Raw genomic sequence first — 22,221 nt, forward strand, 5'->3', positions numbered from 1 at the left:
TTCAGATGTAAATACATGAACACTTAAACCAGAGAATGGAAATGTCTTTTCATCTATGACTGTGTTCAAGCTTTCTCCTGGGGTCTATTTCTCTTAGAGTTGTATCAAAACTCTTCCACTCATAAGAATTAGGGAAATAATACAATACATCATTATAATAAAGATGTATCTCTAATTCTTTCCATTCCCACTTATTTCTACTAGAGGGATTCCCACAAACCCCAGGCTAGCTAAACAATGGTATAATTTGAAGAGCTCAGATGGTCGTGCACCCAACTTACTCATCCTCCCATGCCCATATATACAGGGTTTAGGGTTAAAGTTTTATGGCCCCTTAACACTCCCCTTGTCCCCCCTTAAAAAAAAATCTGAACCCTAGAGGAGTATTATTGCATATAAAGCCATATCTGTGGAGTATACATAAAGCAAATGTATTTCACAGGGTCTGGTTTTCCAAAAACCTTGCAGTTTCTGGTTTGGCCTAGCTTCTTAAAAGTACATATAAAATGTTGACCTTGTAGGGGAAAGGAAACTTTCCCCAGGCTAGTCTCTGTTGTAAGATAAAGAATTGTAATACAGCAAGGTTGCTGGCTCAAAGGACAGACAGGTTACTGATTGATATGTAAAGATACTGGGAAATTGTTATAAGAAGACAATGTTTGCTAAGATCAAGCTTTTGTTGGTGGATCAACTTAACTTCTTGAAAATTGCATTATAGAATGTCACCTTGCTTGTTTTACTGAATGTTACCAGCTTCTATTGTTAAACTTGTCAAACTATACTTAGCAAAAACCCCACCTTTGCTCTCTTCCTGTAACTTCCTGGTCTGGAGAATAAATTGTGGGAAGAGAACCCCAATTCATGGTTAATTTCCCAAATGGAAGGAATGCCTCTATCTTGAGGGTTCTGGGAGATTAGCCCCTTTTCAGGGCTTCTCACTGCTCAGAAGAGATGGGCTTTGAGTAATCTTTGGCGGCTCTGTCACCCAGGGGAAAAGGGGTGACAAATCCGTGGGAGGCAAAGCAACACATATCAGTCATTTACACCCGAGTGTGAATGAATGAATGAGCTTATTAGTTTCTTTCCACAGGGTAGGTTTTAATAGTAGGGAAGAAAAAGTCAGGTAGGCATTGGCTCCTTGAGGTGAGTAGGAAATATGGTGCCGTGCAAGAAAAGAAGGGCACAGAATAGTTATTTACGAGAGGTGAAAGAAGGTAGGTTGAAATCAGTCATCAGTACAGTGAGATACAATACAGTGATTAAGAAGACAGATTTTAGAGCCAGACTACCTGGATTAAGACTTCAGCTCTGCCATCTTATCAGCTATGTGACATTCAGCAATTCACCTCTCTATGGGTGAGTTTTCTCATCTCTAAAATGAGGATAATAAAAGTACCTAACTCATAGAGCTGTTGTGAAGATTACATGGGTTAATACTTGGTAAACACTTAGAATGACATCTTGCACATAGTTAGGCCTTATACGTGTTAGCTATTTTTATTATTACTTCATCATTTTGACAAGAATCTTGTTCTCCACCACAACGTAGGGGTGAGTTTTTAATGCTTCATACTTCACCTAAACTCCACCTGCCAAATCATATATCTTCTTGCGTATGACTTCCCTTTCTTTGTATTCTCCTCATCTCAATCAAAGACCCTTTGCTGGGTAACAGCAGCCTCTTTCTAGTAGTCCAGCCAAATTTGAACATCTCTCTGCTAATGTTTCTTCTTTCTACTATAGCACATAAATCCACTAAAAATTTCTCTCTGAAATAGCCATCTGATCCAAAACCACACTTATCTGAGGATTGTAATGTACCCGATCACCTTAACTTACTCCACGTAATCCAAGCGTTTGAATACATTCCTAGTCTCACTCACTGTTCTAGGCAAAGAATCCTACCTTCCTTTTGCTCCATTTCTAAGCAGTTATTTAAATATTCCTCATGCTTTTTTTCCCTTCACATCTTACTTGTACTTTCAAATTATAATTACGATATGCCCACTCCAGGAAGCATTACTTCCTTAATAAACCTATGATTTCAAAAATTCTACTGTACTAAATAACACCACATTGTTCCAACCTTTCTTGTGTACAGTTTAGGGTACCATACTTTAAGATGCACTGACAAACAGGAAGAATTGAAAAGGAAAGTGATCAGATGGTGAGGTAGCTTGAAACTATATCTTATATAGAATTGGAGATGAGAAGATTAGGAACAACTGATAACTACTATAGAATATCTTAAGGATCATTACAGGAAAGAATGACATAAATTACAATATATGGTTCCAGGGATGTAAGTTTTGATTTTGGATACATATTAGAAAGATCTTTCTAATAACTAAAATTACCTGAAGATGAAATAGACTGATTCTGGAGATAATATTCAGGAAACAACAGATGACTATTCTTTAAGGTATGTTCTAGAGGGGATTCATGCATTCAAAAGGGGTTGAACAAGATCAGTTGTTTTCAACTTTTTTTCCCCTCCCATTCTTCATGAGGGGCTAATTCAAATGAATAAAATTGTTTAGTAGAAAAATAAATGCAAAACTCATTTTGAGTCCAGAGTAAATCCCAGTTTACCTACACTGGAAGTTACAGATTTCCTGTGAATATAAACTTTTTATCCATCCTTATAGCACTACTATACTGCCTGGCACATTACAGAATCTTAATAAATACTGAATGGATGAATGAATGCTCACTTTAATTGATTAGGGCTCTGAATTGCCTAGGCTTAGCTCCATAATAATGTATTAATAACTATGGAGTTTATATTCTTCCAAATACAAAGAGTTCCTATTCTCAAGGAGTGTATAATCCTACGGATAGAACCATAAGCAAAAGTTTTTACTCTAGAAGCAACTCTCTTAGTACTTAACAAAATTTCTTAAAGAGCTCAAAGCTGACCTGCACAGACACCAAATAGAGGACTGATTTCACATTTAAAACTATGGCTAACTTCGCAGCTGTACCCTTTGGATGAAGTTGCTTGGAGGCAGCAGGGGAGAAGAGGGCCTTGGTGGCCCCTAGGCCAGCAAGACCAATAATAGGGTTCCCGTGGATCCACAGAGGAGTGAGGAAACACAACAACTAAAAAAAGAAGCCGTTCAGAGGCTGGGGAGTCAGAGCAAGGGACTGGTGTACAGCCCGTCCCATGGGAAGTGTTTGGAGCACAGGTGGTGGGGGGGACAGGCACACTAAGGGAACACTGGGGCACAGCAAGGACAGCTGATCTGCCCCCAGTCAGTGTAGGACCACTCAGAGGAGACTGGTCAGGAATATAGAGTTGCATGGGGTGCAGTTTGATGAAAAGACTCAGGCCAAGACCAGAGTTTCCACACCACTCAGGAGTACTAGACCTCATGAGAGTCAGAAGTACCTATAAAGTCAACCATAAAACCTGAGCTGCACAAAAAGCCTTGCCTAGGGAATCTGTAACAAAGCAGCAATTTAGCTAAACCACAGAGCTCAAGTACTGGTTCCCACAGGAAGTTCTCCCATTTTAGAAGTAAGCAAAGGACAACAAATTAGTTCCAGCATGGAGTTTAAATGGTGGGAACAGCAAATAATCCAACACAGAACTGAAAGAAAAAAAAAAGTACCCACAACAGAGACAAAGTTTGATCTTAACTAGTACGGTCTCATTTCACCAAAGAACACCTATGACACCTAGAAGGACTGGAAGTCCACTGGGTTACCAAGCCAGAAAGTGGGAAAGGCTGTCAGCCATGCCCCCTCAATACCCACAACCAGTCCAGAAGTTGGGGGCCAAGGGCCAAGGCTACCCCAACATGCACAACCAGCCCAGCAATGACCACTGAGCTGCTGCAGGAAGCGCCCCGGGCTCTCCCAAGCTGGGATGGTGGGGGACCGAGGACCTCAGCCACATCACATCAACACCTGCAACCAGCCCAGTGATGACCACCAAGCTGCAGCAAGAAGGGCCCCAGGTTCCTCAGCTGGGTTGCGGGGGGGGCAAGGGCTTTTGCCACACACCTGTGACATGTGCACCAAGCCCGGCGATGACCAAGCCGAGCCACTGCTGGAAGTCCCCTGGTCTCCCCTATGGGAATGAGGGGGGTGCCACAGGCCTCAATTCCACCCCTCCTCCTCCCTCCTTCTTCCATCCCATTTCCTTCCCCTTTCCCCTCTCTCCCTCCCTCCCAACTGTGCTGCAACAACATCATAGAATGTAAAAAAAAATATTAATAAAAAAATAAAATGAAATAAAATAAAATTGCTATGTGTGTGGGGGGGAAGCTTGTTGGGATTTTGATTAGGATACTATTGAATCTATAAATCAATTTGGGGAGAATTGATATTTTAACAATATTTAGTCTTCTAATCCTTGAGCATATGGTTTTTCTGTTTTTAGTCTGTCAATATGGTGAATTATATTAGTTAATTTTTAAATGTTAAACCAAGCTTGCATTCCTGGAATAAAAACTCTCTTGATTATGAAAAAAATAAATAAATAAATAAATTATGGCTAACTTAAAGAATTTATGTTATGAGTATTATTTATATGTATTATAGAGTATGGGCTCCTGCACAAGAAGCCATTAAACAGTTATATGTATTTATACTTATTTATTGAACCACTATTATATATATTGTACTTTGTTAAGGTATGTAGGGATTATACGATAAGATACAATAGTTACCCTTAAAGAATATGTAAAAATAAGTACATATATTACCAAAATATGGAATATAGAATATAAGCTCCAAGAGAATAGGAATTTTTGTCTTTTAAAAAAATTTCCAGGACCTAGAAGAGTACCTGGCATATAGTAAGCACTCAATAAATATTTGTTGAATCAATTACTGGAAGAGAAACTGGTGCTCACCCAACATCCTGTATGCCCACATTTCCTCATCTTCTTTAGGTGAGGTGGGATCATGGGACTAGTTCTGAATGGGCTGCAGATGGAAATATCATGTGTCATTTCCAAACCAACCCACAGAAAAGCTCACGCAATCTTCCAGTTCTCTATTCTTGCCACAGTGGATAAAAAGGCCACATGTTCCAGATTGGTATAGCTAGAAAATGGTGAAAACATCATTGTTCTGAGTCCCTCAATGGCTAACTAGAGCAGAATGCCCCCTTTCCTATCAACCAATGATAGACATGTGGCATAAGATAGAAAAAAATTTAAGTCACTGGAATTTCAGGATGATCATAGTCTATCAGTCTATTGTGATTAATATAAACAGAAAGTTATAAAGTTAGTATGATAAGAACATATAACAGGAATTTTTCAATTGGCCTGATGAAGAAAGACTATATAATGATGATGACAATTTAGTTGTCTTGAAGATGTAATATTTCCAAGGCTAGTGAGCTGTGAGATGGAGAATATGCATATATATATGCATATATAAACCTTCATACAGAGTGGTATGAACAGGGAAAAACTGTCCTATGGGAATAATGACCATGGAAGAGTTCTGTGGAGAGGTAGCTGGGGAAAAGATGGAGTATCCTCCATCTCTTTTTGATCGTTTTACAGCACAAATCTCTTTTGTTTGAAGATTACAAATAACCTTCAACACAGGAAAACACCATAAGTACATTTCTGAAAATTTGCCCACAAAGTCAAATGCTCTATATTAAATATTGTTCTCCCATTTACTTAGATTGTAATCTCAGAATTACATATAATGTGTAATAAAATTACAATGTATAATATAGAAATTTAAAAATACATACTTTAATAAGAATCAACATTTCTGTACAGAACTATAATAACACTGAATTCACAAGAGGTAATAAAATAAAAATAAAATCAGAAGCTATGCCTTCCTCTGCCTGAGACAAAATTATTCAAGGAGATGCAAAGTCTAAAAGCTACTTTTTCCATTTGGACTAAGAGAGAGAAGAGAATTTAGTAGCCATATATTCCGCCCCAATTCAATGCAGGAATCCTTCTACAACTTTCATAATAATTAGAATAAGCCTGAATATTCTGATAGGGTGTTTAAGATCAGATAGCTTATTATACTCACTATAAAGCTCTAATTATTCAATTGTTGACAAACTTTTTTTGTTTTTAGCTTTTATATTTCTTATATTTTAAGATTTATTTTCATCTGTTTTAAGTTTCATTTCTATCATTAATTAATTGCATCACTTTGGGCAAACTGCTTCACTGACCTTAAGTATTTTTTTATCTGTAAAATACAGAATTGATTAGACTATATATCTCTAACATCCTGCCTAACATTCTGTGGCTTTTTAGATTTTCTACATCTAGCAATAACCTACAAACCTATTTCATATACTGTCTTTGAATCTCCAAGAACTTGCATTTTATGCTCTTCTTTTAGATGGAGGAAGTAAGGAATCTCTCTCTTATGCTGTGAGGTCTTCCCAGTTTTCCTGTATTTTTGTCTTTCTGTAGTAGTTTCATCCTGATAAAAATTCTGACAAGCTTCTCTACTCCTTTTCATTTGTTTATGTATTCCCTATGTAAAGTATGTTTGTTTGAAAAGATTTTTTTTTCTTTTTTTTAAAGTTTTTAGAGTACTAAAAGTAAGCTGCTTCATCCCTTGGAAAATCTGTGTTTAAACTCCGAAAAGGGCAGGCAACTCAGCTTGCCTCCTAGCCTTTCAGAAGCTTTTTTCCTGCTAATTAGCTGTGAATGTTTTGTTTGTTTGGTTTCTGACAGAGTCCCAGCAAGCAGAAGCAAAGGGGCTGGAAAAAAAGGGTCCTGATTGTAAGGGAGGGTGATCTCCAGGACTGTCCACCGTTGTAGTCTCCATGGGAGAAGCTTCTTGGGAGGGAGGATGCTTCCATTTATAGATAGTTCTATAAAGTATAGTATTCCCTTTACTCTCTTAGGCAATTTGTTTTAAAGGTAAAAGCCAGGGCAATACAGAGAAGATTCCTCTATTTTCTCAACTGCTGTTCCTAGGTAACCTAAAATCCTAATGGGGGTAGGGATATGCATGCTGTAAACTTCCTACAATAATTTTTATTTTAACTGTGTTCATGCTAGATCAGCTTGGTAATGAGAAAAAATGGCACTGGGACTTAACAATATGACAAATTTATAACTTTAGTCAATGTGCACCTAAATGAGTTTTATATTTTATAAATTATTTTATTGAAAAATGTAACATATCAGGTAGAGCGAAATGGTGAATTCCCAGAAAATTCTGGAAATAAATTCTGGCTACTTAAGACCTGCTTGATCTCAGAAAATGGAGCGAATTATGACTATGCTTTAGAATGGTAATTGCTTAGGATATCTGGCACTTCCTGACTCTAAATGAGAAATTGATGGTCTTAACAATCTTATTATGGGCCCAAATATATAAGGCTCCAACACAAACATACAGTGACCAAAAAAACCTAAGTTATAAAAGTTAAATTGGAAATATGCACATAGCATTGATCATATTTCATCAGTTGTTTGCTACTTTCATGGCTACAAAACATATAATCAATTAAAAAATATCCAAAAAGGGCATTTTGAAGGTTAGAAAAATTCCCTGGGGTTATAGGCTGAATACAACCAACACAAAAGACTGGTTTAATCAGATTCCAAGAGAACATGTACTCCCTTCAAAACTACTATGAGAACAGAAACAGACTGGTAAGACGTAAAAGTGTCACTGGGGCTATACTTTTAATGTTGCAATTAAATTCTAACATCAAAGCACATAAACCCACTCTCTTAATATAGTCCAAGTTTTTTGTTACATTCTAATTCATATTCCATATCTTCTGGTGATCATTCTACTTTTCTTGGCTTTCTGAATATACTTTCTCAAATTCCCCCAGCTTTCTTACATTTGAGGGTACTTCAAAAAGTTCATGGAAAAATAAAATTAAAAGATAATAGGAATCTTTTCATGAACTTTTTGAAGTACCCTCATACAGTCATGCATTTTACTCCTCTCCAATATTCGTTCTCTCATCTAAGCACAAACTAGTCTTCCATCTATTCATCAATTTACAAACACTCTCTATATTCTTTTTCTTCAGTATCTCATTTGATTTTTTACTTTTTTGCTAATGTGGGTACATGAATGATATGGGGCTTACGTTTTACTAAATATAGCAATATCCATGCATCTTTCCTTGAATACTGACCCATCTGGGAAATGTCTGATATTAATTTAACCTTATCAAATAATTAACATGTATCAAGTATAATAGCTTTTCATTCTTTAGCTTTGTTCTTCTAATCTATCAATTCCTATAATTCTCTCAATATCTTTTTCAGAGCAAAGATTAGGAACAAAATCCAGTGCTGGAGGTAATAAGGACTTTATCAAAAAGCAAAGGGATCTATAAAAGACATACTTTTACCTCTACCTTGCCTGATCTCAGAACCACTTTAAGTATTTTCTGCCCATTTCATAGCCATTATTTTATTTCTACTACTCCTAACAATGTACACATATCTCTAACAGGTGTACGTGACGGAAATATTTTGTTGTCTTACCAATTAACTTATTCTGTCTAAATGTCCTTTTTAAACTTGTCATATCAGATTTATCTTTTAGAATTTAAATTCCTAAATATATATACTCAGAATCTGGCGACCTGGGATACTGTCTTAGATGATAAGATGATAGCAACAGCCTTTGTAATATCCTTAAAAAAAAAAAAAGAAGCTATTGTGTAATGTTTTCTTCAGGTCTTTCAGGCTTGCCACAGAATGACTGTATAGGAAGTACTGTATCTATGAAATTATCTTTGTATACTACCTAGTACACAAAGTGGGCACTTCACTGTTAAGTGTCTATTCATCTTTCAAGACTCATTTCAAGTGGCTCCTATTTTTAGTTTTCCTTGGTCATCCTAAATAGACACAATCTTACTGCTCTGAACATTACTGAAGTCATTGTCTATATTATACACATGAGGCTTATATACCATATTGTATCATGGTTATTTAAACTCATATGCTATAACTGCTATCTGACTGTAAGTTCCTAGAAGGCATATTCATCTCTGTAGTCTCTTACAGTGCCTTGTTTTGATATGAGTTTAATATACTTTTATTAAACTGTTTTTCTAAACATATGACCAGGAGAAGCTTTACACATCAATATAGATATAACTATCCTCATTTGTAATTTTTTTCAGGGGGAGGGAATAGAAAGGGATTTAGGTAAACTAAGCAGCAATAATAAGGAGTTTTCTTGGGGATCTTAGAAACTAAGCAATCGAAGTGAACTTGGGAGCATAAGCTGAGACTGCCACTTTTCCTAATCTTACTGGATGACCTTATATGTATGTAAAGTGTAGAAAAGGAATGGGTATTTAGAGGATAAGTGGGAAGTAAAAAGTTGGGGGTAAAGAATTATTGCTATGACAAGATTTGGGTATAGATTCTGCTAGTGTGAAGGCCACTTTCTTGAAATCTCTAAATCTTCCACTTTTAGCTTGGACCCTACTTCTTATCCAATAGGTATGCAATTACACAGAATATCTGCATCTCTGTTTTAATTAACTTTTCATGAAATTCAAGGGGCTCACACCAGAAGTAAGACTCTCTTAAGTGATATCTGCTTAACTAATTTACAATGCTTATAAGAGCTGATTGTGTTAGATCTTAAACCTGTTTGTGTCAGTTACACTTGTTATTGTAATTACATGATTTGATTAAATATTACATAAAAAAGATAAAATATGAGTAGGAAATGAGAGTCGTTTCTATGAAAACCAAGTTGAATGCTTTGGAAAGCTCAATATAAGAAGTGTTAAAAATGCTGTTAACTAGATGTAAGTAAGCCAATTAAGAAAGACTAGGAAGAAATAATAAAAATCAATAAGGATTATATAATTACATTGCTTCACGTGTCTAGTCTGACTCCTCTTTAAAAAAATCAAGACTGGAAATCTGTCTTTAAAGAAACCAAGATTATAGGTATGGTTTGTGCAATAAAGAGAAGGGACTCCAATCAGTGGACTACTGTTTAAAAATAAAACAATGACCCTATATCACAAGAGTGGTGAATCAATGTAACGTACATGTTTACAAAGTTTAACGTTGTTTATATAACTTTTTTATGCTTAGGGCTTTAGCAGAGCTCTTTTTTGACCACTGTACCAATTGCCAATCCAGACTGCTGCAGGTTACAAGGACTTCTAAATTTCATAAATATCTTATTTAAGACCTCACAGAAGTGACACAAAAACTTCAGTGTTGTAGAGACAGCACATGTATCTACATTATACAATTTTATGAAGGATAAATTACTACAAAGGTCATTAGCAGACTGAAAAGAAATGCTGAGAAAAATCTAATTTCATAAGCTATATGTTTACTAATCTAAAATACTTTCACTATTACAATTTGTGTCAGTTTATTATGTTACATTTTGACAATGACCACCAGAAAAACTAATCTTATGTCCCCATAGCAGAAATAAAATATCAAATATTTGCTTTAAAAAAGGAAATTCATCTTCTTTTTCTTTTTTTTTTTTTTTAAAAAACCTCTAACTCCTTTCTACCTTCCGTCTTTATTTTTCTTCTTAGAAGGCATTTATCAGAGAGAAATAATTAGAACAAAATTTAAAAGATAGATTTATAAAGTTCTTGAATGCCTAATACCTAGCATCTCAAAACTGAAAGGCAACAGTACCACCAAATAAGTAAAAAGTTTAAAATTAAAAATAATCAAACAGTTTAAGAAATTAAGAGTTCCTAAGGAAACTAAAAAGGTTTTGTAAAATTCTTTATTTTTGTAAATTTTCTACAAATTTATGATGAGGCAAAACAATCTCTTAATCTGTTAGGTCTAGATACGACAGGCAGGTAATTTAAAAGAATAAATTATAAATCAAGCCATTATAACACGCTGATTCTAGTTTGGTAAACCAACCTGTATGCTAACCAAGAAATATTTTAATTTTACCAAATAAACTTTATTTCAAATTACTTAAATTAAAATTACAAAGAAGTGTTTAAGACTGTTTAAGATTGACATTTTATGTGACATTCCATTCATACTGCCTCGTGACTACATTTTAAAATTCATCTATACTGTGGTTTGCCTATTGAACAGATTTGAAAGTTGGCAAAAAATAATCAGCCTTTCAAAACATAAGAGATTCTGTCCTAAACATTTTTTTTGTCACAACTCTTCATAAACACACTGGTATAATAAATATTCTTTCACCCTCTCTTATTAAGTCTTATATTCATAGCACATAAGCATTATGGGTTTGTTTCCCCCCCCCCAAATAAGCAATACAACATTTAAACAACTTAAAAACAATGCTTTAAAATCACCAAAATCCTTAAATTTTTCCTCCATTAACTGTAAAGAAAATATAAGATTCTGCAGGCAATAACTATTAAGATAAACTATTTTGACAGAAAAGCTGGTAAAGAATTTCTCAAAAGCTATAAAGAAGCACGCTAGTAATTTTTAGTTCATTTTCCCTTGAAATATAAAATTGTCATTATAAAAGAAAAAAATGCAAAAGTTGGAGTCATTAGCTTCCTTAAACGGTTAGGAAAAACAAACCTGATATATGAATATAAAGTGGTAGAACTGGGTACAAATTATCTTACTTAAGGATTTATATCTTAAGGGTTTATAAGCCCTTATTTTCTAAAATGAAACATTTCTCCCCAAAATTACACTCTCAAAGAAGCTCAAAATTTGTACATCAAAAAGTATCATATTTACTTTCAAATATTATGTTTATGTGTTGGAAATTTTCTAATTAGATACAATAATTAAAATCAGTAAAGCCTCAATTTAATAAAACATGCTTTGGTATGCTAAATGTAAAAAAAGAAAAAGAACAACAAGAAACTGCCATATAACTATGATATGTGCCCACATTTTATTGTTTGATCAAGACTAAGTAGAAAGAGAAACTTTGATTACCAGCAGTATAAGACAAAATTCTGCACTCCTCTTAAAGTGGCAAATAAAATGGAAAGAAAATATATTTTTGCATAATTATACAGATGCTCACATAAAGGGTTTTTTTTTACACTACGTACTTAAATGCTATTAAAATAACGAGTGACAATTGGGCTGACCAGTTAGTTCAGTTGGTTATAACACACGAAGGTCCAACGTCAAGTGTTCAGATCCCCATACTGCCCAGCCATCAAAAATAATAATAATAATAATAATAATAATAATAATAATAATAATAATGGGTGACAAGCTACTTGAATCCTGTTCTTTTTTACTGGTTATGCCTTTAATGATAACAGTGGATTAAATTTTTATTGCTTTTATGTCTATCCTAAAAATAGTATTTTTTTTCCTTTTTCCAACGTCTCGGAATTCTAAGGTGTTCTAAAAGCATAGAGACAATTATAGGAATAGATACCTAAATAATCCTAGAATTATTCTAAATTAGGTTTAACTTATAAAAATACAATTCAATTCAAACAACATCATTATGAACTATCCACTGCATAGCAGCATTTATGTTGCAGACATGGACATAAATTATTTCATGAACAATGAAAAATAAAAGCCCCTAGTATTATATAAAAGAGATACATTTTACCTGGATTAGATGAGGCAATGCTTTTAGGGTAAGGCAAAACCAAATTCCCAGCTTGCATGGAAGCAAATCATGCCATTGTGGTTTCATCAGCAATCTTAAAGGGAGGGTGTAGGGAGGGGAATCAAATAACAAATCAGTAAAACATGGAAAGTTGGGAGACAAAATATTTTTATAAAGATTATGAATTCTTTCTTGAATGGCTATTTCAACAAAAAAATGAAGAAAATATTCAATAAACTATTTATGACAGTTACCACTTAATCTGACGTACTCTATCATGAAATGTAGTAGTTACAACAAATGTAATATATATAGCAAGTAAGAGCATCTAGGCTAAGATTTTGGGGAAGGAGGCTTCTAATCAAGTTATAAAAATAGAGAAACAAAAGCCTCCTTTCTAACCTGGGCTTTTCATCACTTCTGCAAAATGAATTCTTAAACCTTATGATTTACTTCAGCTATAAAAGACTAATAATCATAGTCAAAGTGTTCCCAAGTGTTGACAATCAGATATAAAGACTGTAACATAAACAAACTAATACATAAAAATTAATGTCATTTGCAGTTCACTGAAGCATTACTCACTGATGTCATCAGAATAGAAGACAGGCAGAATAGTCTCTGATCTCCATCCTACATTGATCCAGCTCTTGTCCTGCTGTGTGAACTATTTAAACCCTTTATTTCATTCTATGAATCAATAGAAGAAATGGTGGTATCTTTTTGAGTGCACTGCGTATCACTGCCTCTCTACATATTATCACTCCTGAGCTAAGTGATAGATTCTTCTAGGAATACTTTGTTTCTAAAGTTCAGCAAAAATTTCAAACTACAAGAATTTGAGAGTTTATATTATTTAAAAATATGAGGGTACTTCAAAAACTTCACAGAAGGATTTGTATTTTCTTCTAATTCCATTTTTGCATGTATTTTTTGAAGTACCCTTGTACATTAACACTTTTTATAAGGGAAAAAGCCTGTAGAAATTTTGCTTAAGATTAGAATTTGTCTCATAAACTATGGCCCATTAGTCATTTATAAATCTGCTATAGATTTAAATGAGAGCATATCTAAATGGATATACATATGAAGCTGAAACATATTAAAAACATACTTTAAAAGTTTCAAAGTATAAAATTTTTTAATGCTCTCACCTTTCATTTTTTTCTGAAGGACCAAGTTTTGATACATCCACACTCTTGCCTCCTGTCTTTTTTTTCTTTTCTCTCTTTTTTCTACTAAGCAGTTCATCCTTAATGTGGAAAGAATTATGGTTACGGGTTATCATTAACATGTACTCTTCAAATGTTATCAAGACTTTTCTGTGAAGGGTAAACATTACAGATGAACATTTATGCAAATGTATGTAGGGTCCAACATGATTAAGTAAAATCATCAATCTTTCACAGTAAGTGTTGCCATGGTATCCAGGCCTTCAACACACATGAAGTTCAGCACTGTCAGTCATGTGCATCTCCATAGCAATCAAAGTTTTCTAAGAGAAAGCATTCAACTTATTTTTTCTCATTCATCGGACTTTAATAATGTCACTTCAAAAGGAATAAGTACACACATGCTAATTCATGAATTCTAATAAATATGTCTGATTATCTTTAGCTTATAAATGAAAACCTATAGCAGAATACACTATAGAGTAGCATATTAAACCAAGAAAACTATAATTTTTTAACCAACTGATCATTCATTTCAAAGCTTATTTATTTAGTCAAAACATTTTAAAAGTAAACATTCATTATGTAAGGGCCTGTGCCATAAAAAATTTCTAAAATCAGTCTTACATAAAAAATATTTCTATTTGGAAGGCAATAATTAAGAAAACATGGCTTTAACTTCTAATTTTCAGGTAGATATTTGGGCCTTCGTAAAGTTTTATGACAAACTTAAGTGCCATTTTTAAAAAGAAGGATATTTTCTTCTTATTTCTTGGGTTCTTCTTGACAGAAATATATCAAACACTAAATATTGAATAGAAAACTATTAGAATGAGGAGTATAGATAGAAAAATTGAAATTTTCATCAGTTGAAAAATAAATGTGTGATATAAAATTAAGGAGGCTAGATCATTTGATTTATTACCAATACTTACCAGCTGTTTTTCCAGGTAGATTGACCAAACCACAGCATAATGACCCACTGTGAGAATAATGAACAAGAGTAATGCCAGCTCAGCATTGCTCATTTTTCTCACCCGCCTGTAGTAGAATACAGGCTGTCGCCAATCTGGAAGTCCATTGATCAGAATATCATCATACCTACAGTAGCAAATATAACAGTAGTTCATAGAGAGTTTAAAATAAAAACAAAAAATTTTATTTGTGCCTATATTTGAAATGAAGAGAAATGAATTTCTCCAAAATAGATAAGATTTATGAAGATTACCAGCATTACAATGTCTAATAAATTCAAAGCACTGTATGTAGCTCTTGTCACTGACAACCTTCACATTTTTTAATATACTGTGGATACCAGATCTTGTGTTTTTACAGTGCTCAATGATGTGACTGCTGAAATGACATCTAAACTAAAGGAGCTACATATTACCTGTCTACTACTGTCTGTAGTAAGGACCCCACAATAGATGTCAGCAACAAAAGGATCTCAATAAGAGAAAAATCAAGATAAGAGCTATTTTTTTTTTAACCATGAATTACATATTAATTGAATCAAATTCAGGATAAAATTTTCAATCAGTTCTTTTTTTCTTACCCCCATAAAATGGTGGTTCATGTATAAAGGTTGAAATATTTATACACATTATTTTATTAAGGCTTTTTAATGAGGTAAAACTTATAAAATAAGCACCTTTTAATTTTGTATTGCTCACACTCCTTTAGAAAACCAAAAAACACCCACGTTAGAAAGAGATATGGAAAAAACCAATGTTTATGTCAGATTTCTCAATAAAACTGTTTATTTGTAAACATTTAAGTGGCAATTTCCTCATTTTTGGCTTTTGCTGGAAGGGAAGAACACTAACATGCAAAAGCTTTCCTAGTAATGCATTTTAAATCAGCTTTCTTGGTTCTATCAGGCTAAAAACGTCACTTTAAAATAATATTTCAACTGAATTTAAATTTACCTGATAGTTACTGAGGCAAATATTTTTAAGGTTAAAAATAAGGGGTAACATTTATGACTATAAAACTCAAAATGGTCACACACGAACACTGTATGTTCAACACACACAACCTGTTAATCTTAATTGAACACAACTCATTAAATATTCTAATCACACTATTTCCAGAATTAAATCTTCACTGAAAGGCCTAATTTGGTGCAACACATTGACCAAAATATTTTAATTAAAAATATTCTGAGTTAGTCGCAGGCCTAATTACAGGAATAGAAATAGGGCCTATATTGTCAGGCAGGTCAGTAGAACTCAGTAGTAGGTTTTTCTCAAGTAAATTGACCGATCTAAGAATAATAGCGCAGCTGCTAAACTGCCAGTCTTGACATGTAAATCAATTTAAATGCAACAACTGCAGTAGCTACTTTGATAGTTATTAAATTGATACCTTGGAGATATGCTTAAAAAAAATAAAGCAGAGGATTCATTGCAGGCGACTTCTTTTTTCAATAGAAAAACATTGGTTATAAATGCAAAATATATTTTATTAGCAAACTAGAAAATCTGACTTTCTGATCAACTTAGATTATTAACAATATTATCAGATCAGAATAAGCAATTTTGAAAGCAAAGGACACTAATTAGTACTAAACCCTTAAAAGGCAAATTGTGTAATATACAAGAGTCTACAAATTAAAATATAGTTGTGTAATTACTGGGACAGGCAAAATTTAATGTTAAATATTCTCCTTTTCAATATTTATAGCAATTAATGAATATTAACATCAAGATTTATAACATGACTTCATAAAAAACTATCATTCCTGTCCTCAAAAATTTATGTTTAAATCTTTCTTGTAAAAAACTGGCTCATTAATTTAAAACTAGAAATGGATAAGTAAAAAGGCTTCAACTGGTATAACACAAAATTACAGCATTTGAATGAAGCCCAATGAATGTTAAATCCTATATCTATTTTAAATCCATATTCTACTTCAGATTTGTTGAGAAAAAGAAGGTGAATATAAAATCATTATTTTCAGCAAATCTCTCCCATGAAATAACTTAATGTAAAAACTATTATCTAAGAACATGGAGACAATTCTCTAATAGCACTACTAAGTATTAAATATGTTTTAGATCTAAACTGTATCCTGGAAGACAACATATTTGAACTCATATCGAAGAATCTCATATCAAACATTTTATCACCATCACTGCAAAAATGCTAAGCATCTGTTAATAGCTACTTTGTTCAACCCCATATATAAATTGTATTTAGTGAGCAACCAAATTCGAGATAGTGAAACCTCATGCACTGAATCCGTTAAACACAGATATTTACTAGGCTACGTCTGCCAATCTAAACAACAGTCTCCAAGGATTAAGCTTACAATCAATGCTCTATTGATTTTACTATCAATGAACATTATGGCTCACATGACTGGCCATTTTAAGGGAAGATAGCTTCTATTATAGTTCACTTTTTACAATATGTGCTATTAAAAGATAAATCATGGCTTTCCTAATGAAACATTGAGAAAACAAATACATTTCTTAAAATATACACAGATACTATTTTCATAAGCCATTTAAGAAAAAACATTGTGTTGACAACACATAAAATTTAAAGCATCACTTTACTATGCTTTTTCTGTATCTAAACATAACACCGCTAAAATGCTCTGTAATTGAGACTCATACAAATTGTTCTTAACTATTTGTTAAAACTAGATTAAGAATGTACAAATGTAAAAATGTGTTACAAGATATAAAGAAGTAAATGTAAATCTCTATGATACAAACATCACTAATGCAAAAAATCATGTGGAACTATCAAGGCGTTTTCTAGGAAATTAAAACATTAATTGATCAATTCCACACATCCAACAAATGGTCTAATGCGCACTTCACTTGATTTTCTTAAAATGTACATGATAAACATAAAATAATGGTTACATAATCATTAGAGAGTTCCATACATAATCTGCAATTAATTTATCAAATTTATTTAGTCTAATATCAATACTGGAAAACAAATTTAAAATTTTTTAAATTACCAGAAAAAAATTATGGAAATTAAAAATATTAGCATATTTTGAAATGTAAAATATCATATAATTAAAATAGAAAGTTTTTGTATTATAAAAATGAATATTTAGATAATTCTAGAATTTGCCTAAATTGTGAATTCACCATCATAGAAAGCTTGAATTATTAGTTTAAAACAATAATAACACAATTTCCACTTGGATCGCATTTTGAAACTTTGAGTTAAAATTAATTGTATAAAGATCATAAACAGGAGACAGATCTAAATTAATTGAGCTTGCTCTTTTTAAAGAAAATATATAAGCTGGCCAGTTAGCTCAGTTAATTAGAGAGCCACCTTGTAACCCCAAGGTCAAGGGTTTAGATCCCTGTACCAGCCAGCCACTCAAAAAAAAAAAATAAAAATAAAAATAAATATATATATTTATATATATATATATGTATATGCCAAAAATTGTGGTACACAGCACTTTGTGCATTGTACATAACAGATGTCTTATATCTCCTAATTGGGGAAGGTGATAAAATAGACTTCTTGTTCTCAGATCAATGTTTATTTTGACTCAAAAATGCCTGTAATCAAATTTGCAATAACTAAGTAATGAATTTGTAAAAGTTTAGCATATTAAGGCTGAGATAACCATACTTTTAACTGCATTTGTAATAAAACACAATTTTATTTCATAAACTAAAAAATACATTCAACTTTTATAAATATAGAAACATACAATAGCCAAAAAATAAGTTGCACAATTGGGTTAGCAAAAGACTACTGGTTAGAAATTTATATAATAAATTTTAAACAAAAGTAAATATGTTAATATTACTAAAACACAATCTAGTATATGTATGTAATGACTGGTACTCATTACTTTAGTTGAGCTAACACTCAGGGCTCTCATATAAAAATTTATGTTGAAAAAAACCAAAAAAAGAAGAAAGAACAAAAAAAAAAAAAACAAAAAAAAATTTATCTTGGGCTACCATTCCCCAAAATAAACAAGTTAGCTAAGAAGTTTAGAAAAGGCTGCTATGCTAGGCTTCCTTACACTAACTAGGAAAACCTGCTACAGACTATTTCCATGCTATAGTCTGTGCCTTTGAGGGGGAAGGCTTAAAAGCTTATTCCTAATTGCACTCCTAGGAATCTACTCAAGTGAAATAAAAATGTATGTCCACACGAAGACTTATAATGTTCATAGGAGCATTGCTCATCATAGCCAAAAAGGGGAAACAACCCCCATGTCCAACAACTGATGAACAGATAAACAAAAGTGGTATATATATCTATACAATGGAATACTATTCAGCAATAAAAAAAGAATAAACTACTGCTATATGATACAATATGGATGAATCTCAAAAACATTACGTTAATAAAAAGAAGCCAGATGCAAAAAACTATATATTACCTGATTCCCTTTGCATGAAATGTCCAGAAAAGACAAATTTATAGACATATAAAGTAGATCAGTGATTGCCTGGGGTTGGAGACCAGAGTGGGGACTGCCTATAAATGGGTTTGAAAGAATTTTTTTAAGTAATGGAAATGTTCTAAAACTGGATTGTGGTGATGGTTTCCAAACTCTAAATTTACTAAAATCATTAAATTCTACACTTAAACCAGGTGACTTTTATGGTATGCAAATTATACCTAAATAAGGCTGTTAAAAAATAAAATAAAACTTTCCTTTCCTTTTAAAAAAGAGTTACCCAGTTTGTTAACTATTTCATTGATATTCCCTTTTCCACCTAAATTTAAAGAATGCATCTGATTTCAGTGAAAAAACAATTTTATCTAAGGGAAGTAAATAGGAAACATCTCTATGACAATTTTCCAAACTGCAAATTACTGGAAGGTTACACATTTAAAAGCACTTATTCAATGAGTATTTATAATAAATAACCGTAATACCCAAAAGCAGAACTGTGCTCTTTTCTTTTCTTTTTTTTTCCTAAAAGAATTATACACATTAGGTAATTGTCTGAAGGGGTGTCTTTCTCCTATGTGTTTAAATACTCATAGGTCACCTGGCCTCAGGCGCGAGCTTTAGGGGAGTGATTCTCAGCTTGATTAGTTAAGACTTTTGCCTCAAGGAAAACCAGTTACCAAAGAGTTACTATGCCTCGGGGGTATAAATACTACAGCTGTTTGTGTAACTGTCAGATCCATTTTTTCTACCAACGAGGGAACAAATCCTAAACAGATTACATTAAATGAGACTATGTTACTGAAGAAACAATTTATACATAAAAAATGATTGTTCTGAAAAGACAGAAATAATTTCAGTAATTAAAAGATTTTTTTTTTACAAAGTTTTCTGACGTTTAAGAAAAACAAGAAACAAAAAGACAAAATGTGACACCAAAAAGGTTGGAAGACTAAATGAAACTATCTTTACAGACACATTGTTGATGTATGAAGCAAAACTAGGGGCTCACTGAGAGAAACCAACTAGAAAATATGCACAAAATGACCAATACTTCTTTCAACACAGTTATAGTACTCTTTCAACACTATGGATTATCTCAAACCAGAGGAATGTCTGCTATGGTGTCTGGACCAATGCCAGCCCTTGTTATAAAGCAAAGAACACTTCAAGAGAATATCCTGAATCCTTGCTTTACAATATGACAAACTGAGGTATTCAAATTAAAGAGTTAAGATGAGAACCAAGAGTGGTAGCTAACATTTTAGGATAATTCCAGATAATACATTTGAAGAAAGATTCAGAATGTCACGTAGCATAATTTTGGGGATTGTCTTTACGATGTATTAGTCCCCATAGAGAGATACAGATATTTAGGCTGTCCTTAGCTTAAATCTCAAACACCTACTTTTTGTTTTGATTTTAAAGGTAACCTTTCACAGTAGAGCAAGACTTTCAAATTTTGGACTGTGACCCATTAGAGAGTCTCATGAAATCACTTTAATGGAACACAACCAGCATTGTTTAGAAGAAAAAAAAAAAAAAAAAAAAGGCTAGTCTAGACTAGCCTAGAATTGAAAAACAGTCTGTTTCACAAGCAAAAAAAAAGTGTTTTGTGAAACTTTTGTTTCACTTGTGTGTTTGTGTCCCGAGGCATGATGCAAAATGTATTTCTTACTGTCGTCTGACTTAAAACACTTTAAAGCCCACATTAATAGTGTCTACATTCCATACATTCTGTAGAAGTAGAGAAAAGGGGCCTCTCTGCAATCTCCTCTTAAGTCACTGGCATTATAAACCACTATATTAATATATTACTACTCTTCTAAAAGGGGCACAGAGAAATCTTAGAGCAAGAGTCTGCCTCCTCCACTCTTGAAGCTTAACTCTAAAAGCAGAATCGGTGGAGCAGAGTAAGAAATGAGAAGAAGGCAAAAGAAATAGGAGAAAGAGGTAAATATTTCTCTTCCACCCCTATCTTCTACAGGCTTATACAAACTTATGTAATTGGGTTATTAGTTTGACAGTGAGAAAGGGTACTAAGCTGACTATCGTTAACAGGGGGAAAAAGTAAGGAAAAAAAGACCGCTAAGCCCACATAGGAGCTATTACTGATAGATCCAAAAGAATAGATATTTATTTGAAGTCAAGTAGTATTTCTCAGGGCGTAAAGACACATGTTAAAAATCTTATCTAATGAAGCAAGGACTTGCTAACATTATGACTCATGATCCTGAAGTCTGTAAGTATTGAATCAAGTATTGAATCAATAGAAATTAACTTTTCTCTAAACATACATTTTTAAAACACTGCATTTCTTGGAAAGAACAATAATAAAATACTAACTTATAATAAATAAAATGTTTAATAAGACTTAATTTTTTCCTTTATAAACTGTAGCATAAAACTATAACATCTTAATTGAAAAGCAGAAATGAACACTCACCTCTGCCTTCGTTCACCATCCTTTAAAACTTCATAAATGGCCACCAACTAAAATAGAAGCATTACTTTAAAATGAAATACTCTCAACTATAAGAAATCATGTAGGAGGGAGAAGGCACCATAACACACATGGAGAAAACCATATGTGCCTGTATATACAATAAACATAAAATCTTTTAATTATAAGTAACATTTCATGTTTTTGGTAGTACCTTAAGAGGTTAAAAAAATGCTTGATACCAGAATGAATCTTTGTGAAAGATGCAAAAGCAACAGTTATCTTAAAATGTGTTTTTTAAAAGTGAAAGCTGTAACTCAGACAAGAAAATTATGACAATTAAAAAACCCTCCAAGAATTTAGAGATGCTAATAATACAAAATGTTGGTAAAAACATATTATGTAAAAAATTGAATAAAAATATATACATTATATTTCTAAACCACAACCTCATTCTCAATGGAAATATTCTAAATATAAGTTAATATTTCTACCATAAACATATTTGTTAATACATTTGCCACAAAATATATATAATAGCATATTCCACTTACTTGTCTAAACTGAGTTTCTGCATTTTCATCTTTATTCTTGTCTGGATGTAAAGTTAGTGAAAGCTTACGATATGCTTTTCTGATGTCTGCAGATGAAGCATCCTGGAGGTGGTGGGGGAGGGGGGAAATACAAAG

The 22,221-nt window shown here is 32.9% G+C and overlaps 1 protein-coding gene across 2 annotated transcripts in view; it reads right to left on the reverse strand.

The window, feature by feature from the left end:
• Nucleotides 1–22,221, reverse strand: part of DNAJC1 (DnaJ heat shock protein family (Hsp40) member C1) — a 222,900-nt gene that overhangs the window by 116,460 nt on the left and 84,219 nt on the right. For both annotated transcript variants that reach the window (XM_063100055.1, XM_063100054.1), the window contains exons 2-6: nt 22,087–22,188; nt 21,536–21,582; nt 14,624–14,789; nt 13,671–13,768; nt 12,517–12,610 (exon numbers count right to left, since the gene is read on the reverse strand). In XM_063100055.1, coding sequence (XP_062956125.1) covers nt 12,517–12,610; nt 13,671–13,768; nt 14,624–14,789; nt 21,536–21,582; nt 22,087–22,188 — 507 coding nt within the window. The remainder of the gene's footprint in view (nt 1–12,516; nt 12,611–13,670; nt 13,769–14,623; nt 14,790–21,535; nt 21,583–22,086; nt 22,189–22,221) is intronic.

The sequence above is a fragment of the Cynocephalus volans genome, chromosome 6 (assembly GCF_027409185.1).
Source record: "Cynocephalus volans isolate mCynVol1 chromosome 6, mCynVol1.pri, whole genome shotgun sequence".
NCBI lineage: Eukaryota > Metazoa > Chordata > Mammalia > Dermoptera > Cynocephalidae > Cynocephalus > Cynocephalus volans.